General features: G+C 33.4%; 3 protein-coding genes across 4 annotated transcripts in view; 2 read left to right on the top strand and 1 right to left on the bottom strand.

Annotated features, from left to right (window-relative positions):
* Window positions 1-178: 178 nt before the first annotated feature.
* Window positions 179-5,201, bottom strand: Usp14 (ubiquitin specific protease 14). The gene is made up of 11 exons (XM_013307514.1): window positions 5,062-5,201; window positions 4,305-4,483; window positions 4,087-4,194; window positions 3,759-3,873; window positions 3,076-3,331; window positions 2,541-2,697; window positions 2,208-2,273; window positions 1,754-1,936; window positions 1,570-1,681; window positions 1,234-1,413; window positions 179-954 (listed from the first exon to the last, which is right to left on the bottom strand). The coding sequence occupies exons 1-11, from the start codon at window positions 5,075-5,077 to the stop codon at window positions 827-829; spliced, it is 1,500 nt and encodes a 499-aa protein (XP_013162968.1). The 5' UTR covers window positions 5,078-5,201; the 3' UTR covers window positions 179-826.
* Window positions 5,202-5,841: 640 nt separating this feature from the next.
* Window positions 5,842-22,827, top strand: part of LOC106114349 (RAS oncogene family member Rab23) — an 18,333-nt gene continuing 1,347 nt past the window's right edge. Inside the window, exons 1-4 of one of the 2 annotated variants that reach the window (XM_013307515.1) lie at window positions 5,842-6,434; window positions 17,750-17,953; window positions 20,142-20,304; window positions 22,379-22,458. In XM_013307515.1, the coding sequence (XP_013162969.1) occupies window positions 17,799-17,953; window positions 20,142-20,304; window positions 22,379-22,458 (398 nt within the window). In that variant the 5' untranslated portion in view covers window positions 5,842-6,434; window positions 17,750-17,798. Of the gene's footprint in view, window positions 6,435-15,460; window positions 15,621-17,749; window positions 17,954-20,141; window positions 20,305-22,378; window positions 22,459-22,827 lie in introns of those variants that run through there. The other variant, XM_013307516.1, reaches the window with a different exon arrangement.
* On the top strand, window positions 21,212-21,921 carry LOC106114350 (uncharacterized). Its single transcript, XM_013307517.1, has one exon. The coding sequence runs from the start codon at window positions 21,215-21,217 to the stop codon at window positions 21,827-21,829; it is 615 nt and encodes a 204-aa protein (XP_013162971.1). The 5' UTR covers window positions 21,212-21,214; the 3' UTR covers window positions 21,830-21,921.

Raw genomic sequence — 22,827 nt, 5'->3', positions numbered from 1 at the left:
TCTTAATTATACATCCGTGTACTTTTGACATTGACATTTTAATGACAGATGTTTTTTTATAACGGAATTGAGGAAAAAAAAAGACTTTTTAAGGCGATAAAAATAATTTATTTCCACTTTTATTGAATAAGGGGTAAAATAAATAAAAATCATTTTTATCATTTAATATTTATTTATCTATCATTTTAGTATAATTAGTCTTATCAAATTCAATAGAATTGTATAGAAAGAGAATATCAGACATGCTCAAATGAGTCGCATCTATGTTTCCTTTATAGAATGGCATAAAAACACACAATCTTTTATTACAAGTTTTTTGACATTGGAATTTAAACACACAGCATTTTAAATGCTTTTTTGAAAATCATATAAAAAAATCAAGTTCCGTTTTCCAAAGCTCTTAAATGCTATTTATAACACATTGTACGTAAAAAGGAACAGAAATTATTCTTTCAAATCACATATTTTTATGTAACGAGATTTTATATCGAAATAAATACACTTATTATCTTCATAGAGATGCAAGAGTACATTAAAATATCAGCGAATCAATAAAAAAACGGAACCAGAGAAAGGTCTAGAAATGACATGCCAGTAAAATTAAAATTCGTAAAAAGTTTGAATACATTTATGTAATAAACTTAATTATATTATTTAGTCTGTAATATTAACGCTTATTTTCATTGAAGAATGAGTTTTCTATGAGTACAAGATATTTATTAGGCGATAGATATCTACGGAAGCGATCGTTGAATAGCCATCATTTCTAGAGCCGCTACCGCGCGGTTGCAATGTGTGTGCGGGGGTCTGTCTTATGACGGGGGGTCTAAGCGAGCGCGGTGGGGGGCTCCCCCGCGGGGTCCTCGTTAGCCTCCGTCACCATGGGCTCCTCCTCCTCTGGGATCTCGAGGATCCTGGGCCCGTACAGCAGCAGGTAAGCGCAGTGCCAGTCACCTAGATAGTTATACAAAGCATTATTTAATTTGAATTTTAAATAAAGATATTTCTTCACAAATAGCGTTTGACAACGGTTGGGATAGAAATGCAAATTTTAGTGACATAAATCTAAAAAAATAGTATCAAAACTGCAGGAGATTGCCAAATATTGTTAAGTTTCCTATATATTCGTAGTGGGTTAAATCTACAAGCTTCGAGATTATCAAGAGTTACAAGAACTATTAGCATACAAATAAAAAATATGCTAATATTTTAAAAACAAATGTATATTGTTACCTCCTCCGCTGAGCTTGAGCACCTCCTCCTCGGTGACAGGTGTGACGGTGTCATCATCACAGCGCAGCCAGCCGCCGGCGCGCGCCACCCACGCCACGTAGTGTCCTGATGATGAGGAGCGTCCGCGGTGCGTCAGCACTGCCTGCAGACGGTAGAACCCGCTGTTGTTGCTGCCCACGTCTACATCACACACAACATACATAGAAGTAATTAAAACTATCAACTAATTGCTTTAGTTCCCGGGTCATTTTCAAAATCAAAGAACGTAAATTAAAAAAAAAAGTTACCCCCTCTTTTGTGAAATATCCTAAAGGTTTATAAAAAAATTGTTCTTACCATTTTCAAACCAATATGGAAGAACAGCTTTCCTTTTCGTATCTTTCCTAGAGTCACCGTGGCTTTTATTCTTTCCACTTAGTGTGGACTCTACTTTGGCATCATCTAATTCCTGAAAATGATATTTTTTTTTATTGAAACGTAATTTTGCAAAGCTATCTCTGCAGTGTAAGCTCACACTAACCTTGAACTTGGCTCTCATTGGCGCGAGCCTCTCCTGCAGCTCGGGGGAACAGAGTTCAAATACATCCAGCTCAAGTGGGAACTTCACGTCTTTGAGTATCTTAGCGTTGATAGACTCCTTCTCCTTGTAATAGAATCGCACAAACTGAACTGTCAAATATGCGGGCAGGCGGCTTATTTTACTCTGAAACATTATGAAAACAATTTTACTAATATTATAAATGCGAAATTTGTGATGGATGGATGTTAGAAAGTATCTCCAGAACGGTTCAACAAATCTCGATAACATTTAGTACATATGTAGAACAGTCTGGAAGAACAAATAGACTATGGACGATAGTATTTTATATTGGAAAATAAGTAATCTAGACTAGAATGAATATTAAATGTAATAAGAGTCCTAAATAATGCATAGAGTAAATTTGTTTATTTTGAATAATTAAAAAATGACTCACCGTTTTTGTATAAATAGCATCCCTGCCCAATGTTTGTGACATTTTTGTGATTTGTTCAGACATTTTCTGCAAAAATTATGAAACAATTATTTATTAAATTTCTAGACACTTTTTAATATAATGTAATTACGATATAGATATACAGTCGAACCAGATAATCGAGAGACCAAAAGACCTTGATGGTTTTCTTGATTACGGAGGTAGTCCTTCATGACCTGACATTGAATCTCGTTTATTATATAGGTCTCTAGCTTGTCCAGGTTCCATTTTACATAGGTTACAAATAAATTTAAAAATCAAATATTGGTTTCGGTCATTAATCTTTAGACTTACAGATCTTAGACCGGACTGCAGATACTTGACATCCTGGGAGATGAAGCAAGAAAGCTGCAGGAAGGACTCGGTGCTACGCGAGGGCGGCTCCTCCGCTTCCGCGCACACCAGCTCCACATCCAGCTGGCCCCCGAAGTACTGCTCCACTATAGATGCCCTGACAACAAAACTCAGGATCAAGTAATTGATAAACACACAATATAAAGCCCAAATTATTAAATATAGACAAACTGCACATTTAACACTATAATCTCGTAAATTCCTAAATATTTATGTTTATATTATATCACGCGTCAAGATAGTATCCATTTAATCCCCCCACTGAGGGGCTCGGAGCCTAACCTAAGTTAGGGTAATCACCCATAGTAAGTTATATATAGCACATAAATTGAAATAGCTTGTTGATCACTATTTATTTAATGTCCTTCAGTTTTCATAATTCATACATTCAATGGAAACTAGATTAGGGTACAGACAAGTATAGGGTAGAGAGACAGGGAGGTGTACATTGTGATAATGAAATACAATGTTATACCTGTCCCCTGGCACTGGAGCAGCGACTGGGAGCCTGCTTTGCAATGCGCGCACAATCTCGCTCCAGCATTCGGAGGCGTCCTGCTGCGCGAAGCCCCCGCCGGCGCCGCGCTCCGCAAACCTTGGAGCAGCCTCGTGCAGCGCGTGCAGCAGCTTGGCAGTGGCCACTGCACATGCACCTGACTGCCCTCCCTCCAGTGTACGCATCGTGTCACTCAGTGCGGAAGTCAACTCACCCGCTGTACCGCCTCCTGATGCTGAAATGTTTTTATAGTATAGAAAATTATGGAATATTGCTGAAAAAAGTATTTTTACTTGAAGACTAAGCGGAGGCCTAATTTTAGTCTTCTTCCCTTCCCGTTATTTGTTGACAATAAAGGATGAGAATATGGATTTAATGGAAGAGAATGCGTCCCGCATAAGAAAGGCAAATATTCTCTTGCTCTGTGTCCCCTCCTCTTTGATTAAAGGTAGGCACCACATCTGCAATTGTGAATGTCTATGGGCAGCTATTGCATCACTATTTCTGTGAATGAGGTAGCCGATAGCTTGCTTTGTAATATAAATATATGTCATACAAAAAGCGGATGAACATGGACCTAGTTAAAAATGCATGATTACATATCATGGTATAATTTGGACAAACATGTGACAATAATGAAATAAATTTAAACTGCAACTTACTTTTATCATAATTAAGAAGTGCATTCTTCAACTCTGGGACAGTCTTGAGACACTGAACTGTTGCATTCATGTAGCATGTGTTGCCCAAATTCATCAAACCTTCGGGAAGATCAAGCTGTAAATCAAACAGTTAAACAATAAAGGTTTAGCTTGACTAACCATATACCACTGAATGATTTTATACAAATTTTAAATACAGTTGACCCCGGGATAAGCAAGAATCCAAAGAACTGCAGTAGTTTTTCTTCTCTTTTTCCTAAGTTTCTCGCTTATAGAGGTTTCTTACTTATCCAAGTTCAACTGTATATGTAGATAAGTTATAACTTACAGCTGTAGCCAGCTCAGCCTCATTCATGTCTTCCACAAAGCGAGTTTGTTCAACAGGGGCTGCTGGAACATCCTCTTCTTTGCTACCCATCACAAGCACTATAGCATTCTGGAATAATTTCATACTGTAGCATAGACATTGACCGTTTTGTGTGTAATTTATTGTTAAAAAACTATGACTAACAAAGTAGAAGATTATGAACAGTAGAAATAACTTACATTAGTCAATTTGAAGTTCCCCCAAGCATCATCTCTCAGTGTTACACCCTTGCAGACCACTTTCTGTCTGTCCGGCTGCACTCCGGTCAGGGCAAATATCTGAGCCTTGAACAGCACAGGCTCATCATCTGTGTTTACCTCCACACCGGGGAATGTCTCCTTACCCCACTTTACTTTCACTATATAAGATTAATACATGTTAGATTATTTTATCATTATCCTAATGCATCCACAATACATTTTGAGATGTGCCTATTAATTAAAAATTTAAAATATATTTTTATGAATTTAAAAATATGTAAAAAGTTTTTGCATTTCTTAGATTTGTAGGTTGGACTCACAATAATTCGAATTTTATGTTAGAACAATCCAAATATATATTTGAAATGCTATATCTTTATATGCCTAATAAGAAACAAATTTTTTGTATGTTTATGCTAAATAAAGGACTATAACTAACAATTGCTTGCAATACTACATGTTATTTTAATTCAGATGAAAACAGATGAAATTCGTTTCTTTGTTTATACTACAACAGAGTACTAGCAGTCAAGCCGGTTGTGTTAGATTAACAATATTTTTTAATCACGAAATGTAAAAATAAGAGTAATTAACTAGTGATTTAATAAGAAATATACTTATTTATAACAAACATTTTAGAATATACATTAAACTTTCGTGACAATTTCTTTCTTAAATCTAACCTAAAGTTTATGCAAAATAATAATCATAGTTTGTTGTTATATTACAAAGTTACCTGAAACATTGGGCATTGTGAAATATTTCCTTCAAATTACTGTTTTTCTGCTAAAAAACAAACACCGGCTCCTAATATTTCAAAACTGAAAGTCACGATTATTCACTTCGTGTAATTTTTTGACAGACGTCAAAAATGATCAAGTCTCAGGGATTCTCTGTTTTATGGATAGGTTATATAAACTACAGAACACATTTACTCTTCGATAATATCGGTAGTTCGGAACTGAAAGTTTTCGTTTCGTTCCGATTCAAACGCGCTTGTTCATGTTACTTACAGTTTATAAAATCTCTGTTATTAGTTCGAATCCTCACCACCGCAATCAAACGTTGCGGTCAGCGTAAAAATGGCGAGATTCAAATAAGCACAATATTCCAGGGCTTTTCACCAATCCATGTTTGGAGGTCAACGCTAAAGACTCAAGAAGTATTATTAGGCACAAGTTACAAAACATAAATCCAAATTTGTTAAAACTTTACAATTGCTTAATTATCATTTATTGCACAAAATAAAATAATTTTAAAATTCACAGCGCTTAACTCCAACTTAAAAATTGTGTAAAATGTATTAAACTTATTAAATAAATTCAAGCATAATAAACACATATGCGGTGTACATCTTATTTTAAATATTATTTTATTTCGAGATAATTTAACGAACGTCTTTTAAAAGAAAATGTCTCTTATCAGTGATCAAAAAACAGTACTTTCTTCGTAATTAATACTTTGTATTCATACTTCATTTTTCTGCAAATTGCACAGCATGCATTTGCATTTGAATACTTTGTGGTCGTTGGCGAGTGGAGAATGGTGCGATTTTTCATTTTGATTTACACTATCGATATAGCATATGCCATGAATGAATTTAATTAGAACATTAAGTAGAATCAAAGTAAAAGTGAGATAAATACAAAACTTATTTTGGGCGTACTTAGGTAGTAGGTACATTTTATAAATCACAGAATGTTACTGTGAAATTGTACTCACAGTTATTATAAGAATGATATTTGCGATAGACACTGGCGCAACGTTCGATGAACTTTCCACCGCGAAGGCTGCGCAGACGCCGGTAAGCTAAGTAAGCTACCACCGGTCGCCCGCCATCCCGCCAACGCAAGCGCCAGTCGTTACGTATACTCTGTGTAAATCAGACGGCATTGCTTGTTAGTGTACATGTAAATATCGCGGTGATTTTTCACAATACGAAACAAGTTAAGCTCTAACGATAGTGCGACTTTTGAATCTAATTAAGTGAAGTGAAAATCGTATAGTATTGCGAAGTGTGTCTTAATATAAATAAACAGTGTTATAAGGCCGCTTTTTACGGAATGGATAATTCAATGTGTTGTGGGAGTTATAGCACCGGAGCTTATTGTAAGTTTGCAAGCTTTTGTGGTTTCGTGTTTCTAACATTAAAATGCATTGTTTCTGTGTAATCTCATCTTAATTGCTTGTAGACACGAATTAACAGTATCGCTAATTGGACATACCTTCATTCAAACGTGTGCGAAAAGTCAGAGAATTGAAGATAGGCAAAAAAGTTCTTGGACAAAATTACTTCCCTGTACATCGAGATAATTAACATAAAATGTTTTTAATGTAGTTTTATGGAAGTTAATACTTTGTTAGATAACTTAAAAATACACCAATGTCAATTTGTCGACATTCTTTACCTTTCTTTATTGAAAAAAAATCATGTTATCTTCTAGGATACATAGCTTTTTGCATCTGTAATGTTACAAATACTTGGGTAATTAATTAATTAATTTATTTATAGAATACCCACTTGAATAGTAGATATTAATTTAAGCCACCTTGGATTATGCTACTGGAATTTTGATATTTGTTAAGAATAACAAACATAGAATGAAGAAATACCATCGTAAGTGAGTTTGTAAGAATTCCGAGTAATGGGTAGGGTACCTCATTGGGTTCGTGTTTTGAATACAAAAAGCGATGTTATATTTGCGAGCGACTGCGATGTATCTGGCTTTTTGTGGCGGTGTGAAGAATCCATAATGGTGGGGCGCAGGATCGTATCTACCTGCCGTTTATAATCCATCTGTAATAGCGCGCAAAAGACAGGAATGCGACGGTGTATTACGTTTTGTAAATTATAAACTGCTACTCATGAGACATCGTCTTCATCAAATATTTACTTATCATGGTTTACCAATACATTATTTTTTTTTATATCATAAGGTGGCAAACGAGCGAGCGGTCACCTGAAATCGCTGAAATAGCGAAGCGACCGTTGCCCATAGACATACGCAATTACATATGCGTTTCCTACCTTTAATCGACGGAGGAGAGGATGGACAGAAAGAAAATATTTTCCCTTTCCATGCATCCTCTCATCCGGAAAGTCCACTTCCACTTCCCATCCTTTCCTTATAAGAAAAAGGGTGGGAAGGGAAAGAAGACTAATATTGGCCTGCGGGACGCACACTCATCAGACGAAACGCGGAATTGCTTCCACTTCACGCCTGTCTTCTGTGTGGTCGTGGTATTTCACCGGGCGAGCCGGGCCGATTCGTGCGAAGATGTTAAAGCGGGCTCTACCACTGTTAAATAATACCTACAAGAACAAAATATTACTAATAATATAAAAGCGAATGTTTAGATGGATGGATGGATGTTAGAAGGTATCTCAAGAACGGCTACATAGATCTCGCTGAAATTTGACATAGATGTAGAACGTAGTCTGGAAGAACACATAGGTTACTAAGTTTTTTTAAATCTCGCGTGGAAGGAGTCGCGGGGGTCAGCTTACATTTATAATTCCATTCACAATGTTAATGTAATAGGACGAAAGTTTTTAGAGAAATAATTCCTTGAAATTCATTTAAATTGAATAACGAATGTTGTTAATCTTGATATACAAAATACTCGTTTAAATTTTTGCCAAAATTGTCAGATGTTATGGTCACTGACGCCATAAAAAGGCCATAACTTTATTTTTATGTTTTTGAAGCGTCTGTTTTCTGTTTAGAATTATCATAATTTTTATCTGATTTCTCGTATGTTTTGTGAGTTGCTACTGCTTTGAAAGACAGAGAGATACAAATGTTTAAGCAAAAAAAAAACTGCAGGACAAGTGCAATATTACAGTATACTTTCTCTATTAAGTAAAAATCTTTTTAATTTAAATAATCTCTTTTCAAATAACGTACGTTCTATAATTTATTACACGTGAAAAAGAAATGTATTTAAAAACTATTTTACTTTAATAACCGTAAAATTCCTTCTAGTGTTTAAAATATATATTTGTCTCTTGTATAAAGAATTTCGGTAATGACAACCCACAGAAAAAAGGTTGACATGAGACAGAACTTGTCCTTTAAGCCTCGCTTTTAAAGTAACGGAGTAAGTTTGATTAAAAGTGCATTATGTAGGACACCAATAACCAACTGAAGTTGTATTTCCGAGAAAAAGATTAATTTCCCTATTTTACGAGAAAAATGGAAAGGTTGTGCTATGGACATGACATTTTATAGTACCGTAGTTTCTATCTCTGACATACTCAAATAAATAAATAAAAATATAATGTTGTCAATCTTTTCCAAAAATAATGAGAGCGATGACACTATGTTTTTTTTATTACTTTTTCGGTAGTGGAAAACCAAGGTAATGTCGACAAATTATTTACGTTTTGTAAGAATAAAAATTTATCACGTTTGATACAAGCTATTATCTTTAAAAAAAATCTATAATGTTAAAAAAAAATAAACAAAACGCAACAGTAATTAACAATGTTGCCTGGTTATTAAAACATATTTAAGGAACGTATAATGTCGTATAACATCGATGCATATTCTCAGGTACGTATGCGGTTATCTTCGCAATTAAGTGCGCAGTTTAGTGCAAAACATTGATATCTGGCGTACGATACTTTCTCACTACCCAGCGCTGTCGTCGAGACAACCGGGGACTTGTTTTTACGACGTTTCATTTCCAGCTAAAGGTGGCAGTGGAAAGATTTTTGTTGCGACATAATTTATATGTTGTATGTTCATATTTTCTTATTCTTTGAATGGTACATGCTTAGGTGAAGGTGTGTGATATGTCCAACAATGATTTGATATCTTCCTATTCTATTACCAAATGATTTGTACAAAAACATATTGTTATTATCTTTGTTTTTTTATTTTTTCGTTGCAATTGGTAGTGAAAACTAATTAGTCGGCCAATCATGCGTCTTACGGCTAAAGCTAGTGGTTGTCATTTTTCTAAGATATAAAATACGAACATAAATTTTACTATGCGAGAATCTAACAATGGATAATCTAAACTTTTAACTGTAACACGTCTAGACGACGATTAATGTGAAGACGTCTAAATTAATAAAGAACGCAAAAACTGTGTCGATGTTTTTGAGGTTAAAACGTATTTAAGTGATGTTCACTGTAGTGTTTGCACGGATTCCACAATATTTTTGATGCATCACTCTTTAAATGTTAGATGAAAGTTTGACAGATGTTAGTGCCGTTAAGTTAGAACAGATACAAAAGTGGCCACAAAAATTACTGCATCATTTAATTTAAGGATATATTTATATCGTTCTGTGAAAAGAGCTGACATTCTCGTTTATTCGCTAACCTACGTAAGTTAATTTTGCAACTTTTAGTGTATATACAGTCCATGTAAAATTAAATAAATAATCTAATAAACTTTCTTGCTTTACAAAGTGGGATATATTTTTAACAAACAAAAAGTAATATTTTGCATCTCAATAGCTTGCGTTGTCAATAAGAAACTTACGTTTTTGGTGTTTTTTTTTAATATTTTGTTTTAAAAACATTCAGCCAATTCTTTTTAGCCACCTGTTTAACATAAAATATTATTTTAAAAGGTCAGTGCTCTGTGTTTGCGATTTGCGTACAGCAAATTACAAACTTGGTATTTGAACAAAATTAATAAAAGCTTCGATTAACAATATCGTTGACCAAAGAATAAATAAATAGACGAAATTAAGTCATTAGCTAAATTAAATATATTTGAACAGCAATAAAATAATTTACATGTTAATTTATGTTAAACACTAATCTCATTTATGGTAATTCTCAGCATAAAAATAAAAGATAATTTTTAATATAATTAACATAAACAGATTAATATATATAGAATATCTTACATTTTCAATATTTAATTGGAATTAATATTTAATTCTAATACAGACGCGACAGAAAGTAACAATATTCGACTTATAATTGCTCTAATCTAAGATATTCTATTGATGGAAAAAATATAACCTATTTTAGACCAACAAACATTTATTATGCCGGATAAACATATATTAAAAAAACAAGTTACAACCTCAACTAAAATTCTTCAATTTTCTACATATTTTAAACTTATTTTCTATAGTTTCTATGTTATAAATATTACGTATTTCGTATAAAAAAAAAAACCTGCACATCTTATGAATAATATTTATTTCTATTGATGTTTTATTACATAACCCCGGAAACTGCTAAAATACACGAAAAGTGTGCGGAACTCATAAAAATTAAGTGGTTTTTGCGGTAAAAGTAGATCTTCATCATAAAATATTAAGATTACATTACTATCGTCTATTTTAGAAGTGAAAATTGCCGAGAATCTTTATATAGTTTATGGTATTTGTAACATATTTTGACATTAGATTTAATCTATAACAATTATGTGTTAGTCGTTTAATTAATTAGCATATTTTGATAAAGTTAATATTTAAATAGTTCTCATAATTTAATACGGTCTAAATTAATAGGTATTACGCCAAAATTAAAGTAAGACACTATTTAACAAGTGTTTTAACTCTTTGACCGTCGTTGATTGGTCAAAAATCCGCGCCATGCCCTAGAGTAACGGTATAAAAGGTTGACGTATCTTTGCTTTAAGATAAATTAAAAAAAGTTTTATTCTTTATTATATTAAAGTCATTAAAATGTCACTTATTTTTAATATATCATATTTATATGTAGTCTCTTATGTTTAGACAATCCGTTCCCCGGGACGACATGACAGTATATTCATTTAACAGTGTGCCGTTAAAATTAACCGTACTCGCATACCAGTTAAATAAACAAGAAAATTGAATAAATGTACAGATTCCATTATGATAGTAACATGACTTTACATAAGTTATCTTGAAAAGCAATTTTTAAATTCCGCTATTTTCCAATTTTTTATTTTTTTAGTGTTCAAAATATTAGCTTTTATTTTTGTATTTTTTTCTTAATTTTATTTTATTCTAACTGTAAAGAAAAAATATTTTAATATCTATGTTTCATATTATGCATCGATTTTTTTTTATTTGCGGCCTTTTTTCCGAAAGCGGCTTAGCTTTCTGTATTTATAAACTCAATAGAATAGAAAGTTATTTCTCTGTTGTATTCTATTTGTAAATGTAAAATATAAATTATGTTAGAATTCTCATTAAGTTAAGTTAAAACACATTGAAGTATTATCTTTGGAACATCATCGTTTTAAATCAATCACATACAATGACGCAAAAAGTTTTTAATCAAACAAGTCGTGTTTTAATAAATTATAGATCATATGCCAATAGTCGAATCGTTCCACTTTCCAAATATAGCTATGTACTATATTTCAATGTCTGCTAGTTTTAATATCATTTTATAAAGTCATATAGTAATTTCTAAGCAGCGCTTATTTTTCATTCTTTTAAACTCCTTTTATTATTTTCGCTTTAGAAACAAATACATTAATTACTCATTATTAATTTCTTTTTTTATTGGTTAGTGACTAAACTACAAATTAAGTTTTGGCAACCCTAAAATAGCTTATTTTCAAAGGGGAGACAGGTGCGCTCTGCCATCTGCTATTACTGATTTCTGTATATGTGTGAACGGGATAGAAAAGGTCCTAACGCTTTGAAACTCTTTGAACCTCTACTATTTCAAAATTTGCCGTGGCTATCCTATCTACCACAGATAATGTAGTTAATAAACAAAAGTCAACCCGGACACAATATTACGCGGGATAACTTTACGACAATTCTATTCATGATGCTTTCCTAGTACATATAACCATTTATTACTTGTCTTGGAGCAGTGTTGCCAGAGAGGCGTTAACTAGCAATTATTTTGTCGTATTCTCGCGCCTCTCTTCCGCTGTACAACACAGTAATATAACATTTTCAAAGTATTGAATAGTGTTAGTTTATTGCTTATAAAGCCTGTTAGTCCTAACGAAGGTAAATTTGTAAGGAAATGAGTAGACTCTATAGAGATGGAACAAATCGTGGAACTTAAATCGAAATACCATATCTATTATACATTTGTTAGGTTGGTAAATATAGAAAATAAACTCTTCTTCTACAGATCACAAATGAAATTATAATACTAAATTATTTGATTCAATATAAATCAGGAACACTTTAATTTAAACTGGAAAACAATATTAAAAATTAAATATTTTGTTTTGCGTTTTCATAAATCTACAAAATTCATAATGTAGTACCGTTTAAATGATCGTTGATGGTTTACGTAAAATGGGTCGTTTACAAGCGCAATTTAAACGTAGCCTCGAGAAGGGCCAGAGGGCAAGCACCTTGCCGTTGTCGCAAGGACGCCGCCATTCATACGGGTAACGGACTCAGCACAGGGTTGCCAGGGTACCAACGATAAATTCCAGAAATTTATTAAATTGGATTGCCATACAAAGTTTTGTAGTTAATGAGTAGAACAATTTAATTATTTTAAGTTAACTTTTGCTGTTAATATATTGACGTATGTAAAGAACAAAATGTTGGCTAGGAAACAATGAACAATTCGATTGTCTTTGGGTTTACTGTGCATGCTTGGTGTTTTGTCTCCAGTTAACGATAATTTTCAAATTGTCCTCACATGACAGATTGCATAACATGCTTCCGAGAAAGCGAAGTATCAGTAACATTACGGCAATTACGTGCATTGGGTGTCGGTAGCGAACAATCGAGCTAAGTTGAATGACCGTTATACTCAGATGTATTAGAATAATTATATCCTTTTCGTATGAAATGTGAAGCTTAGGTGGATATAACTGTTTTTACACCCGAAACGTCAGTTACCGTTTATGTGTAATAAAGTCATGGTTGATGATTTTATAATTGAATCGTCACGGTAGACGTGATTGAATTAATTTATTTCCAAATATAAAGGATACGATACGTATTTCAGGTAATGTAGAGAACTAAATGCTGCTGACATTAATGACTAGTGGACCTGTTATTATCGGATTAAAATTGACTAATATTATATGAGAGAAATTACGCGAGAAACTTTGCAGCATTATTACTTTTCTATCTATAGCAATTACTTTTTTTCCTTATATTCCTTGAACCTTTAAGCAATCAGTGGTAAAAGAGATGTACTGTAAGTATCTGGACGAAAGTTACGTTCGGTCATCATCAGCTCACTACGTCCCCACCGAGGGGCTCGGAGCCTACCCTAAGTTAAGGGTGATTAGGCCAACCACCAACCACGCTGGCCAAGTGCGGGTTACGTTCGGTGCCTTCTCTGAATTCACCTTTGTATTTAGAAAAAATAGTGTCTCTCTTGTGCTGCGGATATCCATCAGCTTCGGTGATTTCTTGACATTAAAAGTTCTCTCGTTTACGCTTTATCATATAAGATGCACAGATAAATAAACGCAGAATCATAAACATACATATGTTAGACAGATCAGCTATTAAAATGTTTATTTTTATTGCCGCATTCAGAAAGGTAATGCGTTATAATACAAACATTTGAATGCCTTGTGAAGGCAGACAATGGTTAAGACTTGACCTCGGGCGCTTCCGTGCATTTACACCTTTGTTTTTATTGTGTTACAATTTTTCAAGGCCTTGATATAAAGATTTATCAATATTATCGGAAATTATACTTATCACATGTTTATTGTTTAATATATAGACATTACAGTCTACTTTTTTGACGTCAGTTACCTACTCAAGTATTAGATCTACTCATCTATCTATATATAAAAAGAAAGTAGAGTTAGTTACACTATTTATAACTCAAGAACGCCTTTATTGATATGGCTGAAAATTGGCGAGGACGTAGCTTAGAGCCAGGAGACGGACATAGGATACTATTTATTCATTTTTTTTGCTATTTTTTTTTCGAATTTAAGCCTTAAAGAGTTACTTTTTGTTTAACTTACTAATATTATAAATGCAAATGTTTAGATGGATGTGATGTGGATGGATGGATGGGTGGACTACACTAATTAAGTTTTTTTTATATAATATATCCACGCGGACGGAGTCGCGGGCGACGGCTATTTCTATATATAATCTTCATTGTTTACTAAAGGATCTACCCTCCCACTAAACAGACATTGATGTTTTAACAATTTTCTATCAGATTTAACTCATATTATTCATGGACAAAGTAGCTTTCAAATAACGATAGAATTTTTGAGGTTATTCGTTACTGCATACACCGAATATATTTCTACTTTATTCTTAGTGTACATTCTATATCATGAAACCTTATTTTATAGTTAGCACATAAATCAATCAGAGCGTATCTTAACGACACATCGCTGTACCCTCTGGTTTGTAGATCCAATAATAACCTGGTTACTGACACCTAACAGTATTGGTAGTTTCCAGTGGTACCGTCTTGACCACAAACAACGCGACTGGGTTTCAATGTCAAACTGATGCAATTTCATCTTGATGTCTGAATGTTAGAGATACTGAGGTACTAAGATTACATACGTATACAGAAACATTCATTTATACAAAAGAAAATTTACTATGTGTAAATTAAATTTTCAAGTAATGAGGTCGGTATTAAATAGTTTCGATAGTTTTGTTCGAAACGCACGGTTAATGTTAAAATTGAAAAGAAAGCCAGAGAAGACAAGAATGGATATTTTTTTTACTAATATAATTGTTAAAAACCAAAGAGGTTCATTGCAGAAACCACATAAGCGAGAAATGATAAATAGAGAAGTGCACATTTTTGTTTAATTTAATTGCCGAAAACATGATTGAAATAAAGACACTTAAAACTATTTTGTTTAATTGAATTTGGGATTATGTATTACGGCAATTTATTACTAAAATAGCGTACGAGTGGTAAGCCAAGGTAATAGTCGCATGGCTTCACGGAGATGAGAAAGTGCGACCCCGATATATCGATAAGTGCGACTCGCGTACATTTCACGTAAATCTAAGTGTCTTCCGAACTTTGGACAACAGGCTGTTGTAAGCCGGTTACCGAAGTACCCATATTTTAAATATTGTTAGCTCTAAATATTGGAAAGAGAAACTGGGAATTACTAAAGAGGTTTTATTTGTAATCAAAAGTTGTTAGTTGTACTAAAATTATTGACAAACTGGCTGATATTAAAAAAAAACAAAAGTTGTCTTGAGGATGTCAAATAGCAATCGTTAGTATCGAAATGTTTAAACGTTTTATTATTAGAATATACCATGATAATAAATGAAAATGTAAATGCCATTTTATAATAGTATAAGTTAAATGGAAAGCATCTGTAGGAATGCAGCGGATCTATAATCTAGACGAGTTTATGACTAAAATTGTGGGTGACCTAAAAAGATGGGTAAGCGCAGTTTTCTACGACGTCTTAACATGTCTCATTCTGGGCAAATCATAACTTGACTGATTTATGTTACAAGTTAAATGAAGACTTTGGTCTTTTTTTATGTTTATGGCCGTAAGATATAGTAAAAAATAATAACTGTATGTACACGTTAAATCTTTTTGAATTATATTTACTACTCAAGTTCGAATACCTTTATACTTATAACATTAAAAACAAATCAATGTATTCAAAATAAGAATAACAAATAAATGTAACATCTGGAACTCCAAATTAAATTAAAAAAAATAATAATTTAAGTAAGTTTTTTTTTAAATCATAGACACAACTATAAATAACGATTCAGTAATTTGAAAAATTATTTACGTAGTCTATGGTAATGATGAAGGAAGTTTATAACGACTACTCGGCGAGGAGAGGTGTCGGAGCGACGAGACGTGGAATGCCTCATCTAGGTGCGTGACTGCGCGGAATTCTCCGCAGCGAGGAGAAACGCTGACCGAAAGTAAAACTTGATCAATATAATTGATTTAACGTTGACGAGACTTTATAACAATTAAGTGGCCAGTGCGAAAATATAAAAAATATAAAAAAAAAATACAAAGGAAAATGGAAACATTTTCTATTTTTTATCCAAGATTTTTTTGATTAACTTGTGTTATGTGGCTGTTAAGATCATACTAGTACAAATCCTGTTTAAGGCATCAATAGTGATTTATTTGACATGGATTCTTTCATAAATGCGAAGTCCCGTTACATAAGCATTAGCATCGGTTCTAACGGCCGCTATCTTAGCATAAATGCAAATGATTGAATAATAATTAACTCTTGTCAATTATATGATGTACCATCATAATTGGAGCACATACACTGCTATCAAGGACAGTTACAACAGGGGTAGTCAACATTCCATTTACATCTTTATTCCACCTTGGGATTATCACGTTTAGTCAAAACTTTGTATCTGATGAAATGGGTGAACTTATTATATTTGACATAGTTTAAGTTAATGTGAAAAAGTTCTAATTTCAATAAAAAAATAAAGAAAAAAAGTTAAATAGGAAATATGAATTGCGTCTGCCCGCAACTCCTTTGCGTGGAAAAAAAAAAAAAACTTAATTATTATATAATAGTAGCTTAAATGTTTTTTCAGACAATGTTCTTTATCTATGTCAAATTTCAGCGAGATTCGTTGAACCGTTCCGGAGATACCTTCTAACAACCATCAATCCATCCATCTATTCATCAATACATCCAAACATTCCCATTTATAATATTAAGAAGTAAGAATTGTACTTGTCCAATGGGAGTCCAATTTGTCATCATTTTTACTATGATTTGAAAAAATCGTTTTTTTTTGTAAAAGAAATGTGTTTTAAAGCCAACATTTTATTTAATCTACTGCACCAGACTGCTACCTGGTGGTTTTTGCGTAAAATTCCGTTATAAAAATAGACTAGAACATATAAATGTATTGACCGTATTCAAAGCACGTCTTCAGTCCTTATCTGATCAAATCAGAGCAATGAGACGTATGTTAGTGAAGGCAGGTGCTACAACAAACAGGTTTGTGCGAGCTCACCGCGACCACTCTATAAATTATGTCCTGTCTCCAAAAAATGTGCGCCGAAGTGTCTCTTAGCAAACTTTTTTTGCTTTTTTTATTCGATGATTGTACTTCTTTTATAAATTCCGGTTATAAATACCTAAATATTCGACTGTGCATTATGGCGTTGTTCCGTACTAACTTGTAAAAATGAGATCTCATGTAAGAATGCTTAACACTTCATATTTTTGGTGTATGTCATGGAAACGTATTGTACCTTATGACAGTGGAAACCCACTATTAGATGATTTACATTTACTGTATCCTTCGTTTCAATTGAAAGCCTAAATTATGGAAACAATAGAATGTCAAATTCCACATATGGCGGCCATTACGATATTCGATTTTTTTAGTTATATTGCGAAAACTAAGAAGTTAATCTAAAATAAGAGTGGTCAATGGTCTACGGTTATGTGAGAAAAACTGTTTTACCAGAAATATTTTGCAATTTACCAGTTTTACAGTAAATTATAGTTTGTCTATTGTTTAGAGTATTGATTGGAATCCGGTATATATGTTTCAGGAATGAAGTGGTCAACACTAATGTTGCGGTGTGCGGGGGCGCGGGGAGGATGCGCGAGGAGGAGTTGGAGGTGGCGCTGAAGGTGGTGATCGTGGGAGACGGTGGCGTCGGCAAGTCCAGCATGATCCAGCGATACTGCCGTGGCACCTTCACGCGGGACTACAAGAAGACCATCGGCGTCGACTTCCTTGAACGACAGATAGAGTTAACATTTTCTCTTATTAATATTTTAAGAAATCCTAAATAGTACTTACTTCTTATTTAAAAAAAATAGTTTATATGACAATTCAAGGAATATTAACCGAATGAGACTTTGACAAGTAAGTGTGGTAACAACCCTTTAACTGCCATCTAATATAGGGTGAGAGTTGCGAAGCTATTCTGATATCCGCAGCATAAATTGTGTTCTGATTTGTCTGGTCATGTTCAGGTCAGATAATAGTTTAAACCCATTTGTAAATTAGATGGCTAGTAGTCATTAAGTATATGTATGCAAATTGTACCGTACTATTGGCCGAACTGCGCGGAAGACGGAGGATCGCGTACTGTGGAAGGCATTGGGCATATGACCAGCAGTGGGCAAATAAAGGTTATAGTGATGATCATGATAGGCCGAAAGTCGAAGATTTAATAAGATTATTTAAAGAGAGAGAGAGAGAAAGGGTTGACATTTTATATTTGAGAGTGGGCATTGTAAGATAATCTTCAAACCTATGATTACAATAAACAGTACATTCGACGATGACTTCAGCTAAAAATCAAAGAAGCGTGAGAATGCTTTCACTGACGCACCATTTTTTGAATAAATCCGTGACCGCTGGGCACACGGTCACCAATACATTTGATTTGAAAAGACTGTCCTATTTTCAAGAGAACATATGAGAGACAATCTCATAATTCATAAAAGTAATTGAAATTTATTATTCGATTTTTTCATTGACATCTAAAAAGCAATATGTACCAATAAGTTTGTACTACAACGTCAAAGGCCAGTATTTTAGCCTTTTGTTATTATTTTTAAACAATATTTGTCCTGAACAATTTATGGTCAATTTAATGAATCGGTTAACTGATTAGCGCAGAGGCTATCTGGTTGATTAAACTCGCGTGCTCTACAAACATAAATGCAATTAGGTTAGTGAATCAGTTGTACTGAAGATATGCCTTTATAAAAGAGCCGTCAAAAAGAAATAGAAACTTTGAAATAATTAAACAGTGATCAGAGGGCCTAGCACGAATATTTGCGACACGCGCCTTCGTAACATTGTCGACAAAATTTGTATTAGATTTGTTAGTGTATTTTATGACTAACGGGTGAGCGCGAAAACGTTCTCACAAATATACATGCTAAGTCCTCAGATCAGAGTAGTCAAGAACGTTTGTGGGAAAGTGGCAATATGACAGAATGAAAAAAAAGATTAAAGATAAACGAAGCAATATATGTAAATATAAGACGAGAAGTTTATAAATGAAGACTGGAATAAATAATTTGCAAAGTTTATACAACCCATTATGAATAAATACATTTTATTTTACGAACATAAATATAAAATAAAAAACTGTCACAGATCTATTACACTTTCTGAGCGCGATGAAAGTGAAAAGAAATAGTTGCCATGTAATTTACGGTATAAAATATTCATATTTGTCAACACAAAATGTTAATTGATGCAATAAATAAAAGGAGGTATTACAAACTCTCCCTTTTCAAATGGAATACAAATAGAAATGATTACGTAAACATATACATTTGTGTTCGATATTTACTATATTTTATTGTAAAATAGACTCTTTACTTTGTCAATAAAATTAGATAGCTTTATAAAAATATTAACATAACCGAATGGCGAAAAGAAAAACGAAATTAAGTTGATCTCAATTTTAACGATGACTGATATTAGCTCTTCTTTGCTGACTAACCGCAGATTTCTGAGAACAACATATTGTTGTCTCTTTTTTGTCCATGATAATGACAGGTATGACGATTTGTTCTATACAGAGATTATGGTTTCAACAATCAGAAAGCTCAGAAGACCGTTTTATGGAAATATTGCAGCTAGTATTCGCGATGGTGTCAACAATTTTAATGTGATAATTTTAAAATACAAGTCGTGTGAACTCAACAAAGTAATTGCATTGTCTTATTAATATAAATGCACGTAACATTAAATTTTCCATGGTTACTAATTATAAAGATGATGGGTCTTGCAACTCTTGATTTATTCTGACAACATTTTTGTAGAGATTGTTAGAGTTTAACAAGGAACTGATATTGATGTATAATTTCTAATTATCACTGACTTATCCGGCTTGAAGGACCATAATATTGAAATGCAGCAGGTTAATTTGATCCTGAGGCTCATAAAAATAAAGACTAAATTCGTATATTCAGGATTGATGGTGAGGAGGTGCGGCTGATGCTATGGGACACAGCGGGACAGGAGGAGTTCGACGCTATCACGAAGGCGTACTACCGCGGCGCACATGCCTGCGTTCTCGCCTTTTCCACCACGGACCGGGATTCCTTTCTTGCACTGCACTCGTGGAAACTGAAGGTAACTATGGAATAAACCTATTAACTCTAAAATAGTAGTAAACAAGGAGATGAATAGAAAGATATAGGAAAACGATGGAAAAACTTCGGAATGATTTGTTTTTTTTTTGTCGTTTACTCCTGACATGTCATATGATTGTCATATTTCAAATTTTCACTGGAGAGTAAACACAGGTTTGATGTTACATTTATTTCGCCTGTGATGACACAAATGTTTATAGCTCACTTTTGCTTTAATGTATTTTGCATTGGAATTTCATTTATTTGTAAAACTTATCCGTCTGTTGCATTTAACTCACGACATATAAAAGTAATACTAATTAAATTTCCCTTTTTATATGTTTACGGATACAATATTTGGAATCCGTGTAAGTTACGCGCAAAACGTGCCATATTAAGATACAGCATCAAATGATAAACGGGGTCGTAAGCCGAGATTCAAATTGTCTATTGGTCGCATTTATACCTACTCTCTATAAACACAGAGGTTCATATGTCATGGCCTGCTGTAGTTTCAGGACAAGTGAGTCACAAAATATTTTTAAAAGAAAGAACGTAATTTATCTGATTGAGGAGAGATATAGGGCATTTATCCATGATAAATTATAAATATGTACGATATAGGCTAAGTATTTTTACTATGTTGTCAAAACTAGTTTGTCCAAGAAGTAGGTACTTATAATTGACACAAGTGTTTATGTAATGCTTTGATTTACGCATGTTGAAGAACGAATTGAAGTGGTTAACGGTAGTTATACACATGTATTTGCTTACCTCTTTGAATAATAGGTTGTTAGTGAGTACAGTTATAAAAAAAAATATTTATAATAATAAGCGGAAATATTTAAGAATCTCTGTAATATAGTATCACATATCACACGACTCATAATCACAACGGGATGTTTACATTTATGAATTCGAACTCATTTCCGAGCATAAAGTTGACGAGGCGGACATTTAGCGAGATGCGCTCCCAAATTATCTTTATAACTTTTGCCATAATACTAGTATTAGTACAAAGTCATTGGAGTTTGAGAAGCGAAGACAGATGTATCAACTACTATAGAACAGGAAGGAACTTCGATTTAAATCAGATGAACGGTGAATTCTACGCTGTGTATTTCTGGCCGCCGATACAACGCGAGAGGGATACCTGTGGAGTGTTGAATTTTAGAATCATGTCAGATGAAGATGTGGAGGCAGCGACAGCTGAATGTGATGGTGTTATTGATGATGATGACACAGTAGTTCAAGCTACGTACAGGAATAGCACAGGAAAATTGGTTAATGTGATTTACTTTGGTAACGAAGAAGTGAAACATTTGATGAGGTCTTGCGACAAAGTGTACAAATATTTGTTTATTAGAATTAATGATGATTATGTGATGGGTATCAATTGCTCGTCTGGTGGCCGCGGAATTCTATTGGCGAAGTACCTACCTGGTCTTAGCGAGGTGCAGACGGTTGTAAGAGGCATCGAATTTATGACTGGCCGGGAGGGGAAGCCTGACTGCCCATTGCAGTAATACTGAAAATGTTTATATATAGAGTGTGATTTGTTACCGTCTATTTTGTAAAATTATTTTAAATGTTTTTTTTTTAATAAACGTAATTTAATTATTGATTGTATTATTTAAATGATAGGTGAAGAAAATTATTTGGTTATTTTTAAAGAAGAAACAGTGTATATATTTTTCTTGTAGATTCATTGTTACACTATTTGAGAGTAAGTAAACATCCAGTATTGTTACTTACTCTCAAATAATATAACATACCTTAGGCGTACTTAACACTGGTTTATTAAAATTATCAAAATTAAAGTAGCAGTAGTAAGAGTCACGAACAATAAAGATATGTAGGTTTTTTTAATAAGATAAAAGTATAAATTATTTTATTTACATTTACAGACACCAGAAATTTTCTTTTCGCCTTTTGACCTGTACAATTTTTTTTTCCAAAATGTGGTGTTAAATGTAGATACAGTTTAATTATATTGATAACAAATAATCTTCTTTTAGGTTCGAAAATACGGTTAAAAACTTCTTGTATTAAACATTCTACTTGTTTAATTACAGGTTGAGAACGAATGCGGTGAAATCCCGACAATAATAGTGCAAAATAAGATAGATTTGATGGACCAGTGCGTCGTCGGACCGTAAGTATTAAACAGTGGTAGACCACTGCAACATTTGTTGCACGAATTCGCCAACCCGACCGGTGCAATACCACGACCACACAAAAGACTGGCGTGAAGTGGAAGTAATTCCGCATTTCGTCTGATTATACGTTCCGGTGGCCTAATTATTCCATCCTTTTTCCTTACCACACTTTTCTTATAACGATAAGAATGGGAAGAGGAAGTGGATTTCAAAGAGAAAGAAATGGTAAGTAATGAAAAATATTTTTTTCTGTACGAGTATTAAAAATATTGCCAGTTGTCACTTCACTATTTTGGAGAATTGGGATAGGCGCTCATTTATTCGAACGAAGGACTTGCCTAATCGTTTTTTGTGCATTGTTGTGT

The sequence above is a fragment of the Papilio xuthus genome, unplaced genomic scaffold (assembly GCF_000836235.2).
Source record: "Papilio xuthus unplaced genomic scaffold, Pxut_1.1 DF828142.1, whole genome shotgun sequence".
In the NCBI taxonomy this organism is placed as follows: domain Eukaryota; kingdom Metazoa; phylum Arthropoda; class Insecta; order Lepidoptera; family Papilionidae; genus Papilio; species Papilio xuthus.
The sequence above is the reverse complement of the archived record's forward strand: the minus strand, read 5'-3'. Positions and strand labels throughout refer to the sequence as shown.